General features: G+C 38.8%; 1 protein-coding gene across 2 annotated transcripts; it reads right to left on the bottom strand.

Moving 5' to 3' along the window:
• Positions 1 to 112: 112 nt before the first annotated feature.
• pir (pirin) lies at positions 113 to 24,332 on the bottom strand. Of its 2 annotated transcripts, XM_067585509.1 has the most exons (10): positions 24,185 to 24,332; positions 22,483 to 22,589; positions 22,309 to 22,401; positions 18,366 to 18,446; positions 14,238 to 14,444; positions 12,096 to 12,180; positions 9,843 to 9,887; positions 1,740 to 1,822; positions 922 to 988; positions 113 to 802 (listed from the first exon to the last, which is right to left on the bottom strand). In XM_067585509.1, exons 2-10 carry the CDS (start codon positions 22,576 to 22,578, stop codon positions 684 to 686), a joined length of 876 nt encoding a protein of 291 aa, XP_067441610.1. In that variant the 5' UTR covers positions 22,579 to 22,589; positions 24,185 to 24,332; the 3' UTR covers positions 113 to 683. The 2 variants fall into 2 exon arrangements, with proteins under 2 accessions (XP_067441610.1, XP_067441618.1); XM_067585517.1 differs by lacking the exon at positions 9,843 to 9,887.
• Positions 24,333 to 24,512: the final 180 nt, after the last annotated feature.

Genomic DNA, 24,512 nt, shown 5'->3' with positions numbered 1-24,512 from the left:
GAGAACAATATTCATAATTTCTATGCAAATGAGAAATCCCAGCTTGGGCATCTTTTCTGCCAGCTGAGAAACAATGCTTGTAACAATTAAGAACAATTAAACAACACAAAAACATTTTTAAAACAATGTTTTTATGACGTCTATGGAGGTTTTGGTTATAGAGGTTATCTAGCAGCTGGAAAACTGGTTACTTTTGTTTTACAGCAGCTGGATAAATTACGTGAATGTTTCTTTAACATCAAGACATTTGTAAAACCTTCATACTTACAGTATGTTAAATTATTTTCATAACAACAGTGTGCAACTTGTACAAAACATTGTTTCAGAATTTAATACCAGCTGAACTACAGTGTTATCTTGAACAGCAGAAGGAAAATGTCATAAACCTTAAATTTAACAAGGGGAGTGGAGAGCAGTTAGAAGCACATTTTCCCTAAAATCTATGTTTTACAAGGGAGAAGGGGTAAACTACAAACTCCACTCCCACATGAAGCTCTTCTACATGTAACATGTTAAAACAGAGGTTGGAGAAAACTTAATGACCTGTAAGAATGTACAGCACGTATCCTGAAAAATAAATATGCACATTTTCACACATTGAACATGAAGGGAGTATATCTAGTAATATGTCAAACAAGTAAGGCAAACATCTGTATCAGGGACAAGAGTGCAACATATAGTGTTCAGACAGAATCTCGGATCTTGGATCTCCAGTTAATCGCCCTTTCAAAGCCATTTCTGCCCATCTGGTAATCTTTGATAGTCTGTCTGATCTCTTCCTCTGTGGTCATTACAAATGGACCTGAAGAACAGACACAACATAGACAAGTTTTACACTGTAGGTATTGATTATGTTCAGTTTGTTTCTTCCTAAACATTTTTTTTGTTCAGTGACTTGAGAGAATAACACACATGACATACCGTGTTGTACTACGGGCTCTTTGATTGGTTCTCCAGCAATCAGCACAAAATGGGAAACTTCAAAGTCCTGAGGAGAAAATAAGAGGAAATGGTACTCAACTTTGTCTGCATGTGAAGAATTGGCTACAGACTTTCACTTGTGATGTCTAAATCACTGTTTAATTCACGTTTCTTCTGGTGAAATTTTTAATTTGTCCAATACTTTGATTCATGAACAAACAACTGCAAAACTAATGACATCCTCATTGGCCTCAACAGTGTTTAGTGCTAATCGGTCTCACATTGCTGCTAGCATGCCTGTAGACTTGTTGTCTTGTTTTATCTAAGCTCTGATTTGTTTCTTGTGAAATATTTTAACATTTTCTCATAATAATCTTTTATATTGAATAATCTGAGAAGCAAAAATCTCATGTCCACACTAAGACTATAACATGTGAGGACGGGTCACAAGTAGCTTCATTTTAAGGGGTAATGAGCCATAAAGGATGGGGAACACTGGTCTTAATCAGTGGTGTATCAAAACCAGGGGGAAAAAGTGGAGCAGAATACATTTATCTGATTAATTTGGGAAGAATAACCACACAAAAATGATTTGATGCTAGCAGGACAAGTAAGATTCAGGTTAGCAAGTTTTATTCAAATTGAAATATTAAATGTGAAGTACAGGATGGACAGACTTAACAGGGATGGAAATAAAACAGGTTATGCTCATCAAACAAACACATTAGTCAAATTCAATATGATGAAAGACATCCAAACAGGGGCATGATAGAAACACTTTGGAAACCTCTGGTCTTCATACAGAGAACATCTCTCACCTTGTTTTCAACTTTGACACAGTCTCCATCTCCAAACACCACTGTGTGATGGGGCTCCACCTTCTGCTGCTCCTGATCTGGGCCTTGAAAACAAGAAAGTCCAATGTTTTGTCCTTAAACAATACTGGAACTCATGACCATTTTGAACATCGCCTGTGTCTCTGTGTGAGACGACAACAATTTGTTGTCTAAACTGAAATCTGAACCTACTTTGTTATGATTTTAATTGATCTGGGCCTCACTCAAATACATATCTGAGCCGCTGTGATCTTGTGTGTAAGACATTTAGTCTGACATTAGATAAAACCAACCAATTCATTTCTCATGGTTCCTGTTAGTTTCAGAAATACACTAAAAAGCTCAAACATACCAACTCATGTATAGCATAATCCATCATTTTAAATAATGTTCATTGGGTTTTATGTCCCTCAATGTGACTCAATCATGCAGCTAATTATTAGATTCAAACAAGAGTATTTTCACTTTTTTCCATTATGACAGCAGGAGTCAGTGCAATAATATCTACACATTCAATTCTGGCAAAATGGGACTCCTTCGTAAGTCATCTTAGGAAAGAAACAACACAATAAACATGCTATTTAAGATGATCCATTGGGTTTTTGGTCTGTGAGCTCTCTTTGTTGTACTTTGAAAACAAGAGGGAATCTATGACATCTGGGCAATAATAAAAAAAAAAAGCATTGGTAGACTTAAAGCTGTGTTGGTCATTTGGAGCAATAGGGAGGGAAATGAGAAGAAACCTGAAACCTGGGTGAATTCACCCAGAAACCAAATCAAGTTTACTTGCTGTTTATGAGTTGGCACGTGCATCATTAGTAATAATTACATTTGTTTCACAAATAATTTCCACATGGCTGTCTATGTGTCATAGAAAACCCACTGTGAGTAAAATGGAAATATAGGCACCTGCATGTATCAGACATTTTGACCTGGTTTAGCAGTTTCTTTGAACCACTTACTGAAACTAAACACTGAGAAAGCCTGACACTTCCACTTGCGGTTGGACGCATTCAAAACCAGCTGGTCCTGATTTGGCCAGACGACATGCAGAGTTGGAGACTCAAGATTCAAATAACTTCTTTAATGTTAGCAGCCATTTTCATCCTCTCATGTCATCAAAACATCTGGCAGTAATTACAACCAGTCTTAGAGATCCTGCAGAGTAATGATGGGGAGTAATCAAATCTTAATGAAATTCTACGAAAGAATATTAAAAGGGGGAATTCTGACTGAAAACAACAGGTTTCAACAAACCAACAAAACCTCTGAATATGAGTTCACTGTCTTAAAGGGTTTCTTCTCATGCAAGGGGAATTCCCTGATCACATGATGCTGTCAAATAAGCAGGAAATGCAGTATTTCACAGTATAATGTCAAACAGAAACATTGATACAACACCATACTGCTTTGTTATAACCTGTGGGTATGATTGATATGAAACCAAAATATGAGACGGTCATATTTTATTCAGAGTAGCACAATAAATGTAAAAAATATGATGTGATGATTTAATTTTTTTTTCTCCTGTCTGGAGAGATCATAGTTTAGTGACGGTATGAATACATCAAGATGTAAGGTGGAACACATGGGTGTTTTGACTGACTGTAGAGGAGAAGTTGCAATTGGACTGAGATCACACACATTTATAGGAAGGAAAGTGAGGGGGCAATCAAATACACAGAAAAAAGTTCATGAATCCAACTAAAGAATATTGGTATTACCTTGGCTATTACTGTCTAGATAGATAGATAGATAGATAGATAGATAGATAGATAGATAGATAGATAGATAGATAGATAGATAGATAGATAGATAGACTGATTTTGTATCAAGATGGCAAGAGGAAAAGATCCAAGTGACTTTGAAAGAGGGTTCATTGTTGGGGCACAGATGGCAGAAGCTTCAGTCACAAAGACTGCTCAACTGGCTGGTGTTTCAGTGACAGTGACCAAAGTGACATCTGCTTTTAGATCTATGGGAAAGACATTGGTAAATAGGGTTGGACATTTTATAACCGTGATGCTTGTGCATTAGTGTGATATGTAATAAAAACAGAAGAGCAACTCTTCCTCAGGTGACTGAGAATGTCAATGCAGGACGTGATAAGACTGTGTCAGCAAGAACAGCCTGTTGACAATTACATAGAGAGGGATATTATAGTAGAGTTGCAGTGCATAAACCCCTCATTACAAAAATGAATGCATATTTGAGAGTTCAATGGTACAAAATCATAGGCACTGGTAGAGATGTGGAAAAAGTGATATGGTTAGATGAGTCATCCTTCACCATATTCTCAACAAGTGGGCAAGTGCATGTGTGGCATACAGCAAGAGACTGGTACAGGCCTGAATGCTTGACCCCTACAGTGAGGGGATCTGGTGGCTCTGTTATGCTTTGGGGGGCATTTTGCTGGTATGGTTTGGGTCCACTTGTCCCCTTAGAGGGAAGGGTCACTGCAAATCAATACAAATCAATACAAAGTTGTTCTAAGTGATCACCTTTATCCTATGATGAAACATTTCTATCCTAATGGGAGTGGTCTCTTCCAGGATGACAGTGCCCCAATTTATGGGGCATGAGAGGTCACTGAATGGTTTGATGAATATGAAAATGATGTGAATCATATGCTATGAAGAATGGTGTTCCTCAGCCTTGGCATTGATTCTACAAGTCTCTGGAACACTTCCGGAGGGATGAACACCATTCTTCAAAAAGATATTCCCTCATCTGGCATTCTGATGATGGTAATGGAGAGCGCTGTCTTACACATCAGTCCAAAATCTCCCATAGGTGTTCAATTGGGTCGAGATCTGGTGACCGCAAAGGCCACAGCATGTGATTCACATAATTTTTATACTCATCAAACCATTCAGTGACCCCTTGTGCCCTGTGAATTAGGGCATTGTCATCCTGGAAGAGACCACTCCCATCAGGACATAAATGTTTCATCATAGGATAAAGGTGATCACTCAGAACAACTTTGTATTGATTTGCAGTGACCCTTCCCTCTAAGGGGATAAGTGGACCCAAACCATACCAGCAAAATGCCCCCCAAAGCATAACTAGCATTCAGGCCTGTACCGGTTTTTCCTTTAATTTGTCACCCATCTGTATATATCTATAGAAAAATAAACACAAAAATATATGATATAAACTCATTACAAAGAATATTCTAGATAAATATAATAAAACATAAACATAGGATAACATACTATATACACATTAGATAAGTGTGCAAAACTGCTTAAGTTTTAAAAATGCAAAGAGGTAGAGTAGGAGTATAAAAAAATGTGCAAATTCACCATGAGCAAAGTTATTGAAGGAGCAAAACAGAGTTTGGTTGAGACAGAAACTATAAAGCTGAGAGCTCAGAGAGTTCTCTGTTAGACAGAGGTGAGGTGTTGTAGAGAGTTATTGCTTTGGGCAGAAAGGATTTCCTGTATCGGTGCTTGTGACAGCGAGGTTGAACCAGTCTGTTAGAGAAAGTGCTCCACTGTCTGTCCAGTAGGAGGTGGAGAGAGAGTGGTCAGGATTATCCATAATGGATAACAGTTTGTTCAATGTCCTCCTCTCCACCACAGCTTCAAAGGTGCCTGGTTTGCAGCCAATTGCGTAGCTGGCCTTGTTAATCAGTGTATTAAGTCTGTTGGTTCTGCCAGCTCCAATGCTGCTCTCCAAGCAGACTACAGTGAAGTACAGTTCACTGGCCACAACAGACTGGTGGAAGATTTCCAACATCTTTCTGCACGCGTTAAAGGATCCCAACTTCCTCAGGAAATAGAGTCTGCTCATCCTCTTCTTAAACGCAGCCTTGGTGTTGGTCTTCCAGCTAAGTCTGCTGTCGATGTGGATGCCCAGGTACCTGTAGTCCTCCACCACGCCAACATCCTCTCCCAGAATACACAGGGGTTGTGTAGCTGTCCTCTTCCTTCTGAAGTTGATCGAGATCTCCCTGGTTTTGGCCACGTTCAGAAGCAGATGATTTCTTCCAAAGCACTCCACTCCACCAGTGCTTTGTAGTCATCCTCCCATCCATCACTTATACACCCAGCCACAGCAGAGTTGTCAGAGAACTTCTGCAAGTAGCATGACCCGGAGTTGTAATGAAAGTTTGAGGTGTACAAGCTAAAAAGGATAGGAGACGGCACAGTCCCCTGAGGAGGTCCTGCACTATTCTCAACCACTTCAGACAGAGCACTGCCCAGTCGGACAAACATTAATACACAAAACACACATTTGTAGTAAACATGTCTTCATTCAATGGATGTTAAGAATTATGCCCTCGGACCTTAAATCAGAGGTCTCAGCGACATCTTCAAGGCACTAAGTCTTTCTAAACTGTCAACAAAAATGAGGGTGATACAAGTCTTGACGACAGGCTTTCTAGCAGAAAAACAATACAACCCAGCCAACACTCAACAGCAATCATACAATTCAAAATAATCTAAAATGACAACAAAGCTCACTCAACGCAAAGAAAAAATGAATACTGTTGATGTGAGGTGTGAATGAAGATATACACCAACAACGTGAAAGAAAGAAACATTCTATTATACACAGATGTTATCCGTAATTCCTCCAATAAGATGATTTACCGATTGCCTTGAGTGCACAAAAGGAATATTTTCCAGTGCATAGAAAAGAGGTTTTCAGTGTCCTTTTAGGTGGAACTGCCAGAATGACTGGAGGGATTTAATTATGTTTAATGGGCTCTCGACCAGCCATGACAATATCCTGTAAATACCCAAAAACAATATATGAGAAACATGTGGCCAAATGTGACAAACAATAAAAACAAATTCCAGTTCGATACTAGATTAGCTACAACATTGTCGGCTCAGCAAGTGGCAGAACAGGAGCTACTACAAAAAGTTGCATCACTGACGATCTATCCATTGACATGGGGGCCCCCTGGGTCAGATGGATGTCGATTGACAAGATCTATCCATTAAGGAGGTGGCCCCTGTACTGTACTGGGTGAGAGCCATTGATTGGCTTTATGTCTCCCAGCAACTTTCTTTATTTAAAAAAAAAAGGATTTGCGGGGCCCTACGCAATTGTGTATTCAGCATATAGGGCAGGTCAATGCTGGGTCTAAAGTCGGCCAAAACCAGCCTCTCCAGCACCTTCATCACATGAGATGTGAGGGCAACTGGTTGATAGTCATTGAGGCCAGATGGAGTCGTCTTCTTGGGAACAGGAACCAGGCAGGACATCTTTCACAGCTACATTATCTTCTCCTGGTTCAGGATCAGGTTGAAGAGGTGTTGCAGAATAGCCGACAGCTGGCTGGCACAGGTCCTCAGAACCCTGCAGCTGATACTGTCAGGGCCTGCAGCCTTGCCTTGGTGGAGTCTCTCCAGCTGTCTCCTAACCTGGCCAGTAGTCACAGTAAGGCGGGGGAGAGTGCTCGTGGTCTCAGTGGAGGAAAGGCACTTCAAAGGTACAGGGTTGGGGTCCAAGGAGCTCACCAGGAGGGATTGAGGGGGAAGGGGCGAAAGCATTGGGGGCAATGGGGGTGTGTGGAGGTTTGGGTGTGTGGTGGTGGAGGAGACAGCTGAGGGCTGTGAACTAAACCTGTTGAAGAGACAGTGCAGCTCATTTGCCCTCTCGAGGCTGCCCACTGGTTGTCTGTCTCTCACCTTGAACCCAGTGATTTCCTTCATTCCAGTCAACACATCCCTCACATTGTTCTGCTGGAGTTTGGCCTCCAACTTCCTCCTACAGAATCCTTGCACTCCCTCAGCTTCACCCTCAGTCCGTGCTGTACACTCCTCAGTTCTTCCCTGTCTCCAGACCTGAAGGCTTTGTTCTTATTAAGAAGTACTTTCAGGTCACTGGTGATCCAGGACTTGTTGTTGTAGGGAGGCAGCGTACAGTCCGGGCCAGCAAGGTGGTGTGTTCACAGAATTTGACGTATTCTGTGATGCAGTCTGTCATGCTGTTGGTGTCCTCCCCATGTTGCTCACAAAACACATCCCAGTCTGTAGACTCAAAGCAGTCCTGAAGTGCCTCATTAGCCTGAAGTCTTGCAACAGTGAACCTCCGCATCAACTCATGGAGGAATGTAGACAGCAACAAAAATGGTGGACGAGAACTCCCTCAGCAAGTAACTTGGCTAGCAGTTGAATGTCCGGGCCACAGAAACATTCCTTCACATTAACATGTCCAGGATTGCACCACCTGTCACTCACATACAGTGTAATCCCTCCTCCCTTCTTCTTGCTGCTCCATGTGATGTCCCTCTCCATCCAAACAGTCCTGAATCCAGGAACAGCCACACTGTGGTCCGGGAAGGGCCAGTGCAGCCATGTCTTAGTGAAACACAAAATGCTGCACTCACGATATTCCCTCTGGGTCTTGATCAGTGCGCCAAGCTCGTCCATCTTACTTCCCAAGGACATCATGTTTCCCATGATGATCGCTGGAACAGAAGGTTTATATTTCCTCTTCTTCGCTCTCTGGTTAGCTCCAGGATTTCAGGCCTTTCTCCGGGCAGTAGCACTGGTTTACTCAACTCAATCAGCTGGCCGTGTGAGTAAACAATGCCCTCACTCCTCTCTCACATGGTTCCCCGTTACAAAGAGTGTACAAAGTAACAGTGAACCACAAGAAAAACAAAAAGTAGCCATTGCCGCTCAGTCACTGGAACAAAATAGTAAAAAAACAAAACAAAAGAAAACAATACAATACACCAAAAGAGTTATTTGTCACTGTAATCATTCTCCCTGTTCTTACTGGCCATAAAGTGTGATATGAAAGTTCAACAGTTTGCTGAAGCATGAGGGTTCTTCCAGAGTTACAGTCTTTTTTAGTGCAAAATTTCCCCTTCGTGTTACTATCTCTCCATTGTTGCTCAACAAAATTGCTGTCTGGCTATTTGCTGAGCCTGTTGGAAATTACCGCCATGGGTGCAAAGTTTTGCGTCACTACAATTTTTTAACTTACCGAGATATTTAATACAACTACAAAATGAACTGCAGATCATCTGATTTGCATAAAACAGCTAAGTCAGAGCTGATGTCAGTCTGTTTTGATGTGTGTTGAGCATATCTGTAAAGGAAAGGAGTGCAAACAAAAGTGTTTTCTGCTGTCGAACTTAGATCGTGATTGAGAAGAATGCACTACTGGACCTGCAAGCATGTATTCATCCCACATGAGGAATCCAAACATGAGGAAATATTAATTAAATATCCTGATATTGTCAGCTCAACAAAAAGATCAGTGAGTTATGAAAAATCAGTGGGAGAGTTTTGGTAAAACTTAGAGGCCTTTCACAAAATTGTTTTTGTACATAGATAGTAAAACGGTTAATAACTGGCTGCCTCAGTCATATCACGCGGGACTGGGGCTGCTGAGCTTCGGTCTTCTTTTTTTTTCAGAAGATAGACGTGAACATCTACACAGGGAAGAGTTTTATGGGTAACCCAAGCTTGCAAAGGCTTACAAGAAGCCAAACCTTTATGTGCTGTGTGAAGCTGAGTGTTATGTAAGGTAATTAGTCAGGAGGTCGGTGTTTCTCTTACATGAGCTTGGAGAGGCATGTTCCAGCCTTAACTCAGACTGCTACAGCCTCAGATTACCTTCAGCTGAACTTTGGAATACATTTCCACACAGTACGTACGAGGATGCTGCATTTTGTTCCCCATCTCTTACACTGGAGTCATATCAAGCGGGATCACTTCAAGGACAATATGAACAGAAGGAATGAATGTACATTTAGGTTTGTGAGTGTTATGATATAAAAGAAGCTATCCTTTAATGTCATTGTTTGTATTATTCTAAAATATTTGCACTGTGTATTTTATCCGCTCACTGCTGGACTTATCTGTCAACATGACCTGTATCTTTGCAAACTCTGTACATTGTATATTTGAATATTATTGTATCCTGTATTTGCCATTGTTTTACAAGATATTTCTGTTATCTCTCTCTTTCGGGTATCTAATTGTATTTTTCCATCTTATTGCTACTTTATTTCTTCATTTTGCTGTTCTGACACCTGCTCCAAATTAATTTCTTGTAAACATGTACTTGGTTAATTAAGTCTGATTATGATTATAAGAGAACATTAAAACTCACCAACATGAACGGATCCCGATAGGGTGTAGATGAATGTAGTCCATCCTGTCAAAAACAGACTTTTATTTACAGTGTATGTATAATGGTGAATTGGATGAAACACTTTCAAAGAATTCTCTTCTCTTAAAGACAATATATCAATATAAAAAGGAAAAGGAAATTAAAATGACCCCTAAAACTTAATATCCTAAGAGAGAATGCATTAATTCACAAATCATAAAACCAAACATACAATTGGACGACTTCTTTTCTGACAGTTTATATTTTTCTAACCAAAACTTCACAGATGAGCACAAAGGTGAGGTGGTGAACTTGAGGGCAGAATAATACAGAAGTAATGATGAATTTAAATGTACAATTGTTTTCCTGTGCTTTGTCATATAAAGCTTTCTTTCTCGCCATGTCTCGCTCTCAAGTCAAGTCAATTTTATTTGTAAAGCCCAATATTACAAATCCCAAATTTGCCTCGGGGTCTCTACACTCTGTATAGCAATGCAACATCTTTTGTCCTTAGACCCTTAATTCAAATGAGGAAAAACTCCCTAAAGAACCCTTGAACGGGGAAAAAAATGGGAGAAACCTCAGAGAGAGCAACAGAGGAGAGATCCCTCTTCCAGGACGGACAGACATGCAATAGATGTTGTGTACAGAAAACACCACGGTCTCTCTGTTAATGTTAAATGCTGAGCTGTCCTGTCCTCCAACAGCTTTACAAGCTTTATGAGCCCTGCGGCGCTTCTGTTAGTGTTGTAAATGTCCGCTGATAACACGTTTGTCCCTCTACTCCACAGTAGAAGTGCAGTCTTTGATCAAAAACCGAGTGTGAACCTTGCCTATACTGAACTAGATCCTTCTTGGTGAAGACTGTAAAACAAGACTATTACTATTAATTGTGTGGCAAAATATCAGAGTTCTATTTCATTATTACTGTGGATTGTAAGTAAAATCTTTGAGAACCTCTAAATCTTGTGTTATATTAACATCATACTGCTTGAATTTTAGATTGTGAAACTACTGTATTTGTTGATATATTATTAATTACAGTTTCACCATTTGTCTATGTAATAGTCAAATCACAGTAAAATCAGTAAAAAAAAATGTTTTTGCCACTTGGGGGAAGCAGAAACAAGCTGTGAGCATAACATCATATTTATTATGTTGTTAGCAAACAGTTGTCTATTTACACATCCAGCAGAAAAGCAGCAATATTAGCATTCATTTGGAGCTGTGTTTGTGCCCACCTGGCAAATGTAAATCTAATTAACTCCTTGTTTAGTGTAGTTTTTGGGCTCCACCAACTCCTGAAGGAAATGACTCTTTAGCTGTTAAATGCACCACAATGTTTACCTCAGCTACAGCAGGTTCTTCTAGCTTTTTTGCTGAAAGCAGCCGAAAATGACACTGATGAGAATGGAAAGGATGAGCCAAATCAGTAACGTTGTGTAAACCAAAACAATGAGCTGAAAGACGCTATAAACCTCATTGGAGCTGAGGGTAACTGCAGAGTCAGGTGATAATTGTCTGTTTACATGCAGATACATCGTTTGATCCATTGTTCATATAAAAATATGAATTATAGCCACTTTAAAGCGAGACTATGTAACTTTTGCTGAAAACGAGAACTGGTCACAAGTGACAATTCCAGGATATTGATTAATGTTAAAACAGAGTGTCATAGTAGCACAAGTAGAGAGGAGCTATGAAGTCAGCAAACAAATTCAGTAACACAAAATATATCAGACGTTTGCTAACATTAGCCACCATAACCTACTGGTTATACCAGAACACGCTGTAGCAGCAAAACTTATGAGCGTGTTGAACTGAGCAGCTATGTGTTTTATTTAAGAATTTCCCTTTTCATTTTCAAAAGGATGAGAGTCTTATTCCTTTTTTCAAAAGTTACAAAATCTCGATTTAAGGGTCATGATTTGTGTCAAAGATTTTTCTTTAAAAAAGCAGAGGTTTAAAAACTACTTTTCATTTCAATGTTATGTTCCAAGGTATCACATGTTATTCTATTTCCTGCTACAAGAGGACGATATTCAATACATTTTTTAGTAAACTGAGTCATCCTTTAGTGAAGATACTTCAGAGTACATGCTTTCAGTGACAGTTAAGAGTAAAATGAGGAGGGATGGCTGAAGGTCAGTCAGAGCACAAAGATACAGTGAGATGCTTTTATGAAAATATCATTAGAGACCACTCTGGAAATATGTGACTAACCAACCATTTACAAATGTTATTTTATAGTACCTGAGGGGACTGGCTGGACGTACTGGGCTCCTGCCTGCAGTCTGAAGTCCAGGTACAGGGTTGGTGTCCTTGTGAAGACCCTGGACTACGGAAAAGAAATGACAGTCATAAAATCTGCATACTCTCTCTCACACAGCCACAAGCTTTATTTTTTTTGTATGAAACAGAAAACCCATTCATGCAAACTTTGAAATAGTGGCGCCAGTGACTGTCATGGTCATTTGCTTACAAATTTAGAAACATCTGCAAGGCTGTTAAAGTTGTATTGCTTTACTACCCAACAAAGGAGTGCTGTGGCTTCACACCCTACTGATCACCACAGCGGTTTTCGGAGAAAGTCAGACTCAATTATTCAGAGTTTTGTGGCTTACATTTCTTGCACTAAACAGCTCTTTTTATTATACAATATGTGTGTGTGTGTGTGTGTTTGTTTTTTTTAACCATGAGTAAGACATTTCACCAGGTGTCCTCAGGCTTATTCCACATCTGCAGTTGTTGCAAATAACCTAAATAAGAAACTCTCAACATTGCGGCTTTGCAAAGAGGAAACATGAGTCAGAAAGTCAGCAAAGTGTGGAAAATTATAGCACCTGTGTTTTCTTAGAGTTCCTTGTCCTCATTTTGTGCAGAATTACTGCTGTCATCTGTTAAAATATAACAAATATAGGGCATTTCTACAGGCTATTTTCAGGGATTCTTCTGCGTAGTGTAGGGCAAGTAATCAATCAGTCCTAACATATTACTCATTAAAAAAGTAATTACATTATTTTACTAATTACTCAACAGCACAAGTCCGGTCCTCGAAGTGAAGCTGTTGGGTTCATATACGCACCAACTCTGAACTAAACCAACTGATTCCTGATTGTTTACCATCTAACATTAGCATAATGACAATTATGGACTTACTGAGAGTTGCATTTCTCCCCTTTTCCCTGTGCCAAGCTAACACATACTGGAAAAGTCCGTCAACCTAACACACAGTGACCAAACTAATATCAACCCTCCATCGAACTCCTGATGACCCTCAAATTGTTGAAATAGCAGAGATTTACTGGGATTACTATTATCCATTGTGCTGCTCATTACTGAAAAGAAATAATCACATTACTGTAAAGTGTTACAGACAATATTCCATTGTAAAATGTTCAATAGTTTGACTATCTGCTGATTTCTTGAGGGACTTAATACAAAATCAGTGACTCACTGCATTTCCTCCCAATCTCCTGTTCAGTTTTCATCACCAGATGTTGTGAACTGTCCTTGTTCAAAGAGCACCTCATTAAGTGAGAGGAGTGGGGATTTAAGTCTAAATAATCTGTTAGTTTTTAAAAGATCTGGGTATTATCGTTAAAATCCCAAAATGATAAGCCTCATACGGTATTAATACAACAGAGAAATTGATATTTGACTTGTAGTGGAGGAGGAGGAGGCTACTAGAGTTCAGTGACCTCTGTTAAACCCACAGATTTGAATGCCGGATGACAACTGTGTCTTCTGCCCTGTAGTAACCTTGTTCACTCTACACATACACACACACACACACACACACACACACACACACACACACACACACACACAGAATTGAAACCATTATTGGCATAATTCACTCTCAGATTAATGTTTGCCCTTCATTTCTCTTGAGTCGTCACTTCCTTAAGCAGTCTTCAACTATCAACTTCCAGTAATGTTCACAGGTGTAATAAAACAAGTACATAGACAGACACAGACGTGCACACATACACAAACACACACACGTCAGGACTACAACACTACTAAGTCATCCTCGCAGGCCTGGACAATCTGCTCCTCATTTGCTGTTTCCTCTTCAGACAGACACTCCTTAAACTCACAGTGGTCAAATACTGTGGTTAACTGCCATTTCCTTGCACGCATGCACGCACGCACACACACGCATGCACAAATGAACACACGCACATTTATGTCATTGTTTGTCGGTTTTTCCAGTTTGACTCGAGCGTCCAAGCAAATGACCAATCACCATGAGATCAACAGCTACTTGGGAAGTAAACATCACGTTCAGTTTCAAAGTGCTCCTCTTGTTGTGGTTCAATTTGCCGTTATGATGTTACAGTGACATCACAACCCTGTAGGTGAAATATGAGAACACACACACACACACACCTTCACTCCTAAAGCTTCTCCAGATATCACAGCAACTGTAACTCCTCCCTGGCTTGGTTTGGGGATCTCTGAGCTTCGGAGCTCCTGGTACGCTGGTTCCACCATCTTGTCTCGTTGCGGCAGGTTCACCCATAGCTGTAAGCCCACCACCGGCTCCTCTGACACGGGCATCTCAGCATGGACCACTCCCCGTCCTGCAGTCATCCACTAGAGGACAAGGAGAGGCATATTACACATATACCAAAGACAAAGACACACATGTTGAATTAGTTTTAGATCAGATTTCTGTCAGTGAACCACCTGTTGTTGGTACAGTTATGCATGCAGATATCACTGTTTTAGAACAGGTTCACAATGAAACACATAATTTTGAAACAATAGTCAGGTACCTGTATGAACATTGAAACTGATTTTTCTTGCTGTAATCATTCCTCCTGTTCATACTGACCATTAAAATATCCTTTAATCATGTGTTGATAATGTAAGGGACAAAATCCAAATCCTTATTTTGAGAAAAAATGTATTTAAAAGTTTATCTGAAGATGAAATGAAGCTTCAGTCAGTCTGTGTTAGTCAAACAAGTCAGTATCATTCAAAGTTACTCTTCTCTCTGCCTCAACGGACCGTATTTTCCTGTTCAGCTGCAGCGGCAGGATAGTAACAAAAGAAGGGAATTTGGTAACTTTATAATATATCAACTTGACTTGACTAGTTTGGACGCCTGAAGTTTCATATTATCTTCAAATAAACTTTAAAATATAATTTTGCACAGAAAGAAGGCTGTGGGTTTTGTCCCCTGTGAATTCACAGAGAGCAAGTTGTCTTTCAGAGATTTATTGCAATACTCAGACTACACATTTGCAAATGCGAATCCCTCAGTTTGCTAGACTGGAAGAGAGCCTGAGTGAAGTTCAAAATCATATTTGGACATTTAAGCGTGTCATCACAGAACATCTCATATTCATCATCCTGACAGGTGTCTTTTAATTAATGTACAATATTCCTTCTATTCATTCATGACCTCATCTATGTTTCTTCCTTAGGGAGTTTTCTTCTCTGCATCTGTTTATGGAGAACTACAAGTTGAAGGCCAAATCTCACAGCTCACACTTTAATTAGCTCATCCACACCTGTTGAGAGCCAGCAGTGAAACATGTTCACATGAGAGGAAACTATTTATTGTTCACTTAGCTGTATTGTTTGCATACATTGAAAATGCCTTACGAATGGATCTTTTTATGTCCAGTGTGAACAGGAGGGATGATTACAGCAAGGAAAACATCTGTCAGTGTTCATTTGGGCACACGACTGTTGTTTTAAGACAGATTTGAAAAAATATCAACATGTTCTTTAATAATGAGATATAACTACAATGCAATGCAACCAGCTGTCATGTTGGATTTATCTTTTTTTACTGCCAATATTTTCTTATATTGTATCTTCTGGGTTTGATTTTCAGAAAAACAAGCAATGTTCCCCCATTACAAAGCCTTTTAGTCACCAGACCACGTCAACAAGTTAACATATTCATAGTAAAGGATTACCTAGCACAAGACATCAATCTAAATGTCAATTTTTGAAGCTAGTTCCAGGTAGTGATTCGAAACAGGATGCAATTAAGTTTAGTTTAACAGCTCCTTTTGGGCCAGCTGGAAATTTCCACTGTCTAGCTTTGCTTTAATGCAGCCAGTCCTTTATAATTCATCTGTGACTGTTCATCATGCTTCTTGGTTTCTTTTATTGAGGTATGCTCTTTATTTACTCTCAGGGATCTAGTGGATGATAAAACATGCAGAATATAACAAAGGATGACTTGAAACTCAAAGATCAGAGGCAGCATTTGACATGAAGTTAATGAGTGGCTCAAATTAAATTTAAAACATATATAATGATATAATAGAAACACAGTCTAACCTGGGGAGAAGCTGCCAGTTTGGGCACATTAAGTCCTGCTAAAGAAGGTCGTTGTATAAAAATATGAAGACTGTAATTCATTTAAAACTGACACAACTTCAAATAAACATTAGGAATGAATCTTCTGGGATTTTTAAAAGTTGGTGGAAGAAATGTCTGTTCCAAAATGTTGGTGTGATGTCTTCACCACTTCCTTCAATGAAACACTGCTTTAATCTGAGTCAGTGTCTGAGCTTTCCCTAAAGGACAGGCAGGCGTCTGTTTGAGTATCTGCAGCTCCCACGTGACGTCCGAGCCTACAGAGGGTGCACATGGTGGGGTAGAGCAAATTCAGCTGCACTGACTGATCCTCTGTTGCATATTGAAGCTGAGTCAGCAGTCTGTGTACGTGTGTGTGCGTGTGTATGTGTGCTTTACTACTTTAAAAGCACAGGAAACAACCCACAGGGCATGATATCCAATTAGTGTGAGTGCACAACATTGTAATGCATAATATATAATGAGTTTGTGAGGATGTGTGCGCCAATAGGTTTAAGTCTTGTTCTGCTCTTGTAAGTTTAAGTTAACAGTAAGTGGACTGAATGCCTCTGATTAAAAGGTCACGACTTGCTTTAAATCAACCACGTTTACATTTACAATCAGAGGATTAGGCTGATATAGATAATGATCATGTTATATAACATGTATGCAATATCTGAAAGAGCAGGAAATATAACCACTCCATTTGGTAATAGCAAAATTAAAGGAATAATTCATCATTTTGCTAGACACACTTTTTTGCTTTCTTGTCAAGAGTTAGATAAGAAGATTAAAGTCCAGATGAAACAGCATTAAGAGAGTATCCGACTTTCTTATCGTGACATATTTATGAGTGAAGGATAGACAGGTGGGACATAACGTTGGGAGGAATTTGATTTGAACGTTGAAAAGTGGCCATGTCATAATGAATCTTAGCTCTGTGCTGCTAAAAGTTGAAGATTGATTGATAGGTGGATGTCATGATATTATTGGTTGAAATTGGTTGGTTCAAGCCAATGCAAGCACACGTCATATTTTGTTTTACAGGTAGAAAACACAATTGGATATTGATATAAGAATGCAAAGAAATGGATTGTATTGTATTTTTTTGGCATGTATTGTTAAATAGGTGCACAATATGACTGACTATATGACATATAATGAAGCTACAGCAATCAGCTGGTTAGCTTAGCTTAGCATAAACAATGGAAAGGTAACAACATTTACCTTCCATCTCCTCTAAAGCTCACTAATCAACATGTTATATGTTGTTTGTTTCAGCCACACAAAAAGCAAAGTGTAAAAACAACCAGTTGTGGGGTTTTTTTAGAAGTCATGTCATCAATGTGAGGTTGCCAGACAATCAATGCACGGCCAGAAAATGTTTTGGCACATAACCCCCCGGTGTGTGTTGTTGTGCTGTTTAACACTTAGTTTTCTGTACAAATTAAACAAGTTAAAACATGTTAATTAGTGAATTTTAGAAGTGGAGGTAAGCAGATTTTCTTTTTGAACAACTAGCTGTTTCCAGTCTTTATGCTAAGCTAAGCTAACTGGCTGCTCGTGGTAGCTTTGTATTGACCATATAGACCATTGACTGTATATAAATATGGACGACGTGACTCAACTTCCTGCCACTGTGCAAAAGTGAAGCCAAAATATCTCCTTTCCAGGTGCTGCCGTCTTGCATTTGTGATGTCATTTGGAGCCATCATCCTGCCACCCGCAGTAGAGTCGGGTGGCAGGATGATGGCCCCTCAGCCATCGCCACCTGACGGAGGTTTGAGAGTGGCTGTTGCAGCTCTCAATCATGACACCACACCCCTTTTTTATAATGTCAAATAACTAATTAAAAACAAACTTATCAGAAAAATGAGCACTTGGACATACATTGGTGTGATAAGAATGACCTAAAATGATGAAAACCATCTTTGGTAAAAAAAAATTTATTTGACGTGTACTTTGATTTTTTAGTTTGGCTCATGTCCCTTCTCCTAACATGGAGGGGGCGGGACTTATGACCTGTACTGCAGCCAGCCACCAGGGGGAAGTGAGAGTGATATCAACCTTCTAATCTAACCCTCGGCAAGAAAGTGAATGAGCGTCATTCCCAGAATGTTGAAGTATTCCTTTAAAAAAACATAAAAATATTGTAAAATCATTATAAAACACTATAAACATATAATTTCCCATTACTTGCAGATCTCCAGGTTTCAGTTGTCCTGAATGGCCACAGAAGTCTTCATGGGCTGTCATCCCCTCTAAAACATAAGTTACCTGTTTGAGGAAAGACACAAACACAGATGTAGCATAAACAGCTATGGCAGACACGTGCATAATTGCCTCATAGATGACTTAATAACTGTATTAATGATACCATGTATTTATAATAATTAAGTGAAATATCATGTTCCAAGCTTCACTCACTTAGGCCACAAGCTTACAAACAAGTGCTGACCTAAAAGCATGTGTGTGCTCATTTTCACCGCCCCAGTGGTCAAGCTGGACAGGAATAGTGTGGTGTCAAAGGTTCAAAGGTGAACATCTGTGTGAGGGAAGAGAGCTCTGGCCCCTGCCGCGAGCTGCCTGTGATCCATCTCCACAGCTGTGTAACTTCAACAGTCATGCGAGTGTGAGAAAACACACCTGCTGAAAGGCATGCTGGGAGTGTAGCCGAGTCCTGTCCACCCACACTGGGAGATTTAAGTTGCATCTGCCAAATCAAATAAACTTGGTGGAATGTCTGGCAATCTAAGGATAATATTTGGGGTCTTTAAATTTGCATTTAAAAAGATACAAGTCAGACCTGCCACATTCGACAATGTGGTAGTTGTATTACTGCTAATACTACACAGACACATACAAATTTAAGAATGACTGTGGAAAAAATATAGTGATATTTAACAGAGTTAAACCAGAATTTGTAGAAACAAATGACAGGTTTATGGTGAATTTAATGTGCACAATTAAGCTAAAATCCTTTACAAATTCTGTATTTTTTAATGAAATCAGTTTCAAAAACAGGTTTATCACTATGTGGTTCACACAGAGACTAACAGAGTAGGTACCAGAATAAGACCAAATTATTGTATTTTCCATCCTTTGAGTCCTGAAATAAAGAGTTATTCGATCATACCTTTTCCCAGGACAAACTAAACGGCTTCTAAAGTTGTAATCAAATAGTACGCGCTGCATTTACCGTTTAAAAAAATGGGTGCAGCTACTTTCCAAACCATGCTCAAATATAATTTGCTGTCACTAAAAGCAGCATTAATTAATTTGGCCACACGGGGCAGCAGAACAAGCAGTAAAACACTGATGTACAGTATTACCTCATTTTGGTTAATGTATTAGGAAACAGTTTCCTATTTACAAACCCAGCAGACACAGAACCACATAGCTTTTATTAACAGTTGTGTTTCCGTCCACCTGGTGAATGTACATCTAATATTTACTTTCAGTTGTGCTTTTGGTCTCCAGTAACTAATGAGGGAAATATCTGGTTCTTTAGCTGCTAAAAGTTTCACTATGTTCACCAGCTAGTTGCTAATTTTGTGCTGAGCAGGTGTGCAATGAGTTTATCAGACCTTTTTTTGGGGACTGAAAATGGTTTCCTGCAGCAGCTGGAATCAACACTAAGGAGAGCAGTGAGAGTGAATCAAAACAGTGAAGTTGTCGTCCATGAAACCAAAACACTGAGCTGAAAAAAAATGCTCCAGAGTGATGAGGAGAGCTACAGAGTCTCTGTGGCCTCGTCATTATATGAGACTTTCACATAACACATTTGATCCAATAACAATATGAATTAGTGCAGCTTTAAAGTAAAGGTTATTCTAAAAAAAATCAATCATGAACAGGTTTTTAATATTATGAAGTTTGAAAGGGTGTGAAAAATCTTCATGTCCATACATGCAAGATAATAACTGCATTAATCCTTCTGTTATTTTTTTTATTTATAAATTGATCATTGAATCTGTAAAATGTCAACAGTGATGAGAAATCACCATCACAATAAGGCCCAAAATTATGTCTTAAAATTGTTTTTAAAAAACCTAAATGTATTGAAATTACAAGTGACAAAAATAACCAGTTGTAACCAGCAAAAATGTCATATTTTTACTTAAATAAAAGCTATTATTCACTTATCAATCTTGGCATATAAGTAAATCAGTCAATTAAATAATAGATTACTGAATTTCATCACAACTCTAAAAGAAAGGCATTAAAACAAGACTGCAAAGAAGGAACTAAATGGGAGTGAAGTTGTGTTCTAAACTGTGTATAATAGGTAAATTTTAAATATGTAATTTCACACTTTCATATTTTATAAAAATGACCATGAACTGGCCATGAAAGGGGCTGGCAATAGAAATAGACCCAGCAAGGACTCAACAGCAGAGCTGTTTTAGATAGATAGATAGTTTTTGATGATTTATGGGGAGAAAAGCAGTGAAATGTTGTATTAAAAAAATGCAAAGTAGAGTATTATGTTGAACATGGATGTGTGTGCAAGAAGCTACATCAGTATTGTGTTATCAGTAAGTTTTTTTGAACTCACATAATTATTTGACCTTTCAGTTTCAATAAAACTGGGACAGCCGAAATGTCAGTATGTCAGTGACAACGGTCAAGGAAGATGTCCTTTGGCAGAGAAAGAGTACATCACTTTCAAATGCACAGAAAAAAAAAAAAGCAAAGTAAGGATGGCTCAACAAAAGAACAAAAGCACCTCAGAAGTCAGGGGTATTCCTCTCTTTCATAAGAAGGGGATTTTTTTGTGAGCTGTCATGATTAAAAATTTGACCCAAAGCAATCTGAGATAAACTTGAGTTTAGGCAGTAATAACAGTACCAGTGGATGATGACTCTCTGGCTTTCTATATGACTTTTGAAGTCATATAGAAATAAATAAACTTATATCATCATGTGTGGGAGGCACTTGAGTGTGCTTTCTTTCTTGACACTGTCCTGCTGTTGCCATCTAGTGATCAAAGAAGGAATCTCAGCCCTCAGTCAAACAAGTTGGTCCCTCTTTTGTGTATTCGGTTGAAGGAATTGTATCAATTCAATACTATTATATTATTTTGAGATGTTAGGGGCATTTTTCTAAATGAAGGAGAGGATCCAACAAAAATATTATTAACACTGGGGAGGGCCTAACTATTTTAATTACCCACAATAATTTCAATACAATCCCTCAGGCTGTGACTCAGGAGGGAGAGCTAGTCCTCCTTTGATTGCAAGGGTGGTGATTCAATCCCTGACGTCTCCTGTCCACGTGTCAAAAAAGTCTTCTTGAGCAAGACATTGAATACCAATTGCTCCTGATGGAGGCCAGCATCTTGAATCAGAGTGTGAGTTTGTGTGTGAGTGAGAAGAAACATTTTTAATTGCTTCGTCCCTTAGGGTAGAAAAGCCACTACATAAGTGTAGTTCTTTTGCCATTTATATATTTTCATTGTTATGCAAAGCCTTCGCCCCAATGGCTAGGTTCTTTGGTGAGGTTGAAAGCATGCAGGATGTGTTGCTTTGTATTGAAAATGGATATTCAACCTTTTACCACTTGCTGGGTTAATTCAATTCAATTCAACTCAATTCAATTTTATTTATATAGCACCAGATCACAACAAAAGTCATCTCAGGGCACTTTTCACGTGGAGCAGGTCTAGACCATACTCTTTAATTTACAGAGAGAGAAACCCAACAATTCCCCCATGAGCAAGCACTTGGCGACAACGGTAAGGAAAAACTCCCCTTTAACGGGGAGAAACCTCAAGCAGAACCTGGCTCTAGGTGGGCAGCCATCTGCTTTGACCGGTTGGGTTAAGATGAAAGATTGTGAGGAAAGGATGATAGCATTGTTTTGTATGTTTAGTACTTATAGTCATGAAGTCACAGCTTATCAATGGAAAGAGGACACAAACTTAGACACCACACTGACGAAGGCACGAAAATGTCTGATGAGGTGAATAACGCATGATGTAATGTGTGACTTATTTTAATTTTGATAAATATCCTGAACTGAGTCATATAGCAAAGTTTGATATAAGGACACAATATACTTTACATATCTGCAGCGGATTCAGAACTTTTTGTTGGACTCTCTCCAACTTATCGCGATTACAGTAAAAGAGTCTCACCGTCTCAAATCCTCTGTGAGGGTGGTCTGGGAAACCTGACGGCTTGCTCACTCTAAACTCATCCAACATCAGAAAAGGATCCAGGTTCCTCAGCTAGAAATAAAATATGTACCGTATTACATAATAATAAAATGGATCAACATTTATAATAAATCAACCTGTTGAGGCACTTACCTCCTTTCTACCGATGCTCCTTCGGACATGAGCACCGACTCCCTCAGCTTGTCCCACACTCAAAACTATTCTTGCGACTCTCCTCATGTTCATCATGCTGAAAGTCACTACAAAACATAAAATATGCTTTAATGTTCATTAACTGAGGACAAAAATGACAAATAAAAGTTTTATGGACAAATTAAAATGGTTTGTTTTAAGGCAACAAATGCATCTTTTTTTTATCTTGTGCACAATTTTCTTCTTTCTAAACAACTACTTTGACTCTTATATTCAAGCTGCCAGGAAAACACCAGAGTTAATGTGATCTTTTAATATAACTGCTTTTAACAAGATTTCTCATCATTGATACAGGACAACTGTGAACCACTGTGAGTTCATGTTAAAGATATATTATTGTTACAGTCTTATAATAAGCTTCATACATCACATAAAATGTTCATCTAGCCATCTTTTTTCTACACCCACTTCCTCCTTTTCAGAGTGGAGCTTTCTAAGCATGCAGTGGGTGAAAGGTAGGAAAGTACCATGGGCAAAACACAGTTTCCACGTCACCTGTGTACTTCTATATATATCATAAGAATTTTCTTTTTCCTAGAGGTATTATAGGAAACATCTCAAATTGATTTGTACAGTAACTTGATGTAAAAGCAAAATCTTATAATCTTTTTTTATATTATGTTTTAGAGCTGGATGATATATAAAATCAAATATCACAATATTATTGACAAATATCTCAATATAGATATTGTGTAAATATTGTAGGAATGACCATTGGTGCTTTCATAAAATATTTACATAATGAGATTCTTGATAAATCATCATCAGTAATATGTATATAATGAGTGGGTAAAGACAAATAATAGCTAAAACAGTCTGGTGAGTTACATCAGAGTTACATCATTTTACTGTAACGCAGCCTTTAAAACCAGAAAAAGACAACACTTATGAGATATCACTATATTACGATATCCAAATTCTAAGACAATACCTTGTCTGATATCACGATATTGATATAATATCAATATATTTCCCAGCCCTTAAAAATCAGACAAACAAAAACAAAATGAAATATTGCAAAGTATCATGATGTGTCAAAATAACCACAAAGATTCCAAATTCACAGGGGTTTTTCCTAGTTTCAAAATACTCTTCATAGGAATTAGAAACTTCACTGGAGGTTTTCAACTCTAAATATAGACCCTCGGACCTGACAGCAGCTGAACAGTCAGCTGAGCGGCTCAGCTGGTCATCAGCTGATCCCAGCGCCTCCTGCTGCGGACCCCTTTCGCTTTATTTAAGAGAGTTATCAAAATTGTATTAGCCTACATCATTTCTGTGCTGGATGCTTCCTGCTCTGTCTTGCATGTATCTAATATTTTACGAGCTTGAAAGACTAATCCTCAGAATGACATAAACACCTTGTTGAAGCAGCTTCTGCTAATATTGAGTCCCTGCTGTTTAAAATTAAGCATTTTTTCAACACTACACTGCGGTGCCTATTTACCCTATTAACTGCACATTTTAAGATATTCTCATTGTCCATAATGGAAGCTTTACTTTACATCTGATGCAGCAATGATTTAACATTAGTGCCAACGTGAAATTACATAAATACTTCATAAGTTAGATGGTAGCAACTGATGTACCGAATGGCTGCAGACAAACAAACCAAACCAGTTTATCAGGCAAACCCACCTACCAGAAAGTACAAGGCAGCCAGTCCCGATACAGTTCTGATTGTTTTGAGTGTTTTTTGGGGGGCAAATTTGAATAAACGCCGGTTTGTTATCGGGACAGTACCCCTCCTCACCTTCACAGGTAGGATTACATTGCGGAAGTCAGGTAGGGGGCGTGGTTAAAGATATTTCCGCAGTGTGACGCCAAAGGTAAGAACCTGGAGATAACAGAGCATCAGTGTAAAGTGTTGTTTTTATCAAACACCAAAAAGAGAATAATCAGTAGACTTATTAAGTCACAGACACAGTAAACCCACCACTGAGCTGAAAAACCACACCCAGAAAAACCAC

This window comes from Thunnus thynnus, chromosome 1 (genome assembly GCF_963924715.1).
Source record: "Thunnus thynnus chromosome 1, fThuThy2.1, whole genome shotgun sequence".
Classification (NCBI taxonomy): Eukaryota; Metazoa; Chordata; class Actinopteri; order Scombriformes; family Scombridae; genus Thunnus; species Thunnus thynnus.
Note: the sequence above shows the minus strand (reverse complement) of the source record. Positions and strands in the feature narration are given on the sequence as shown.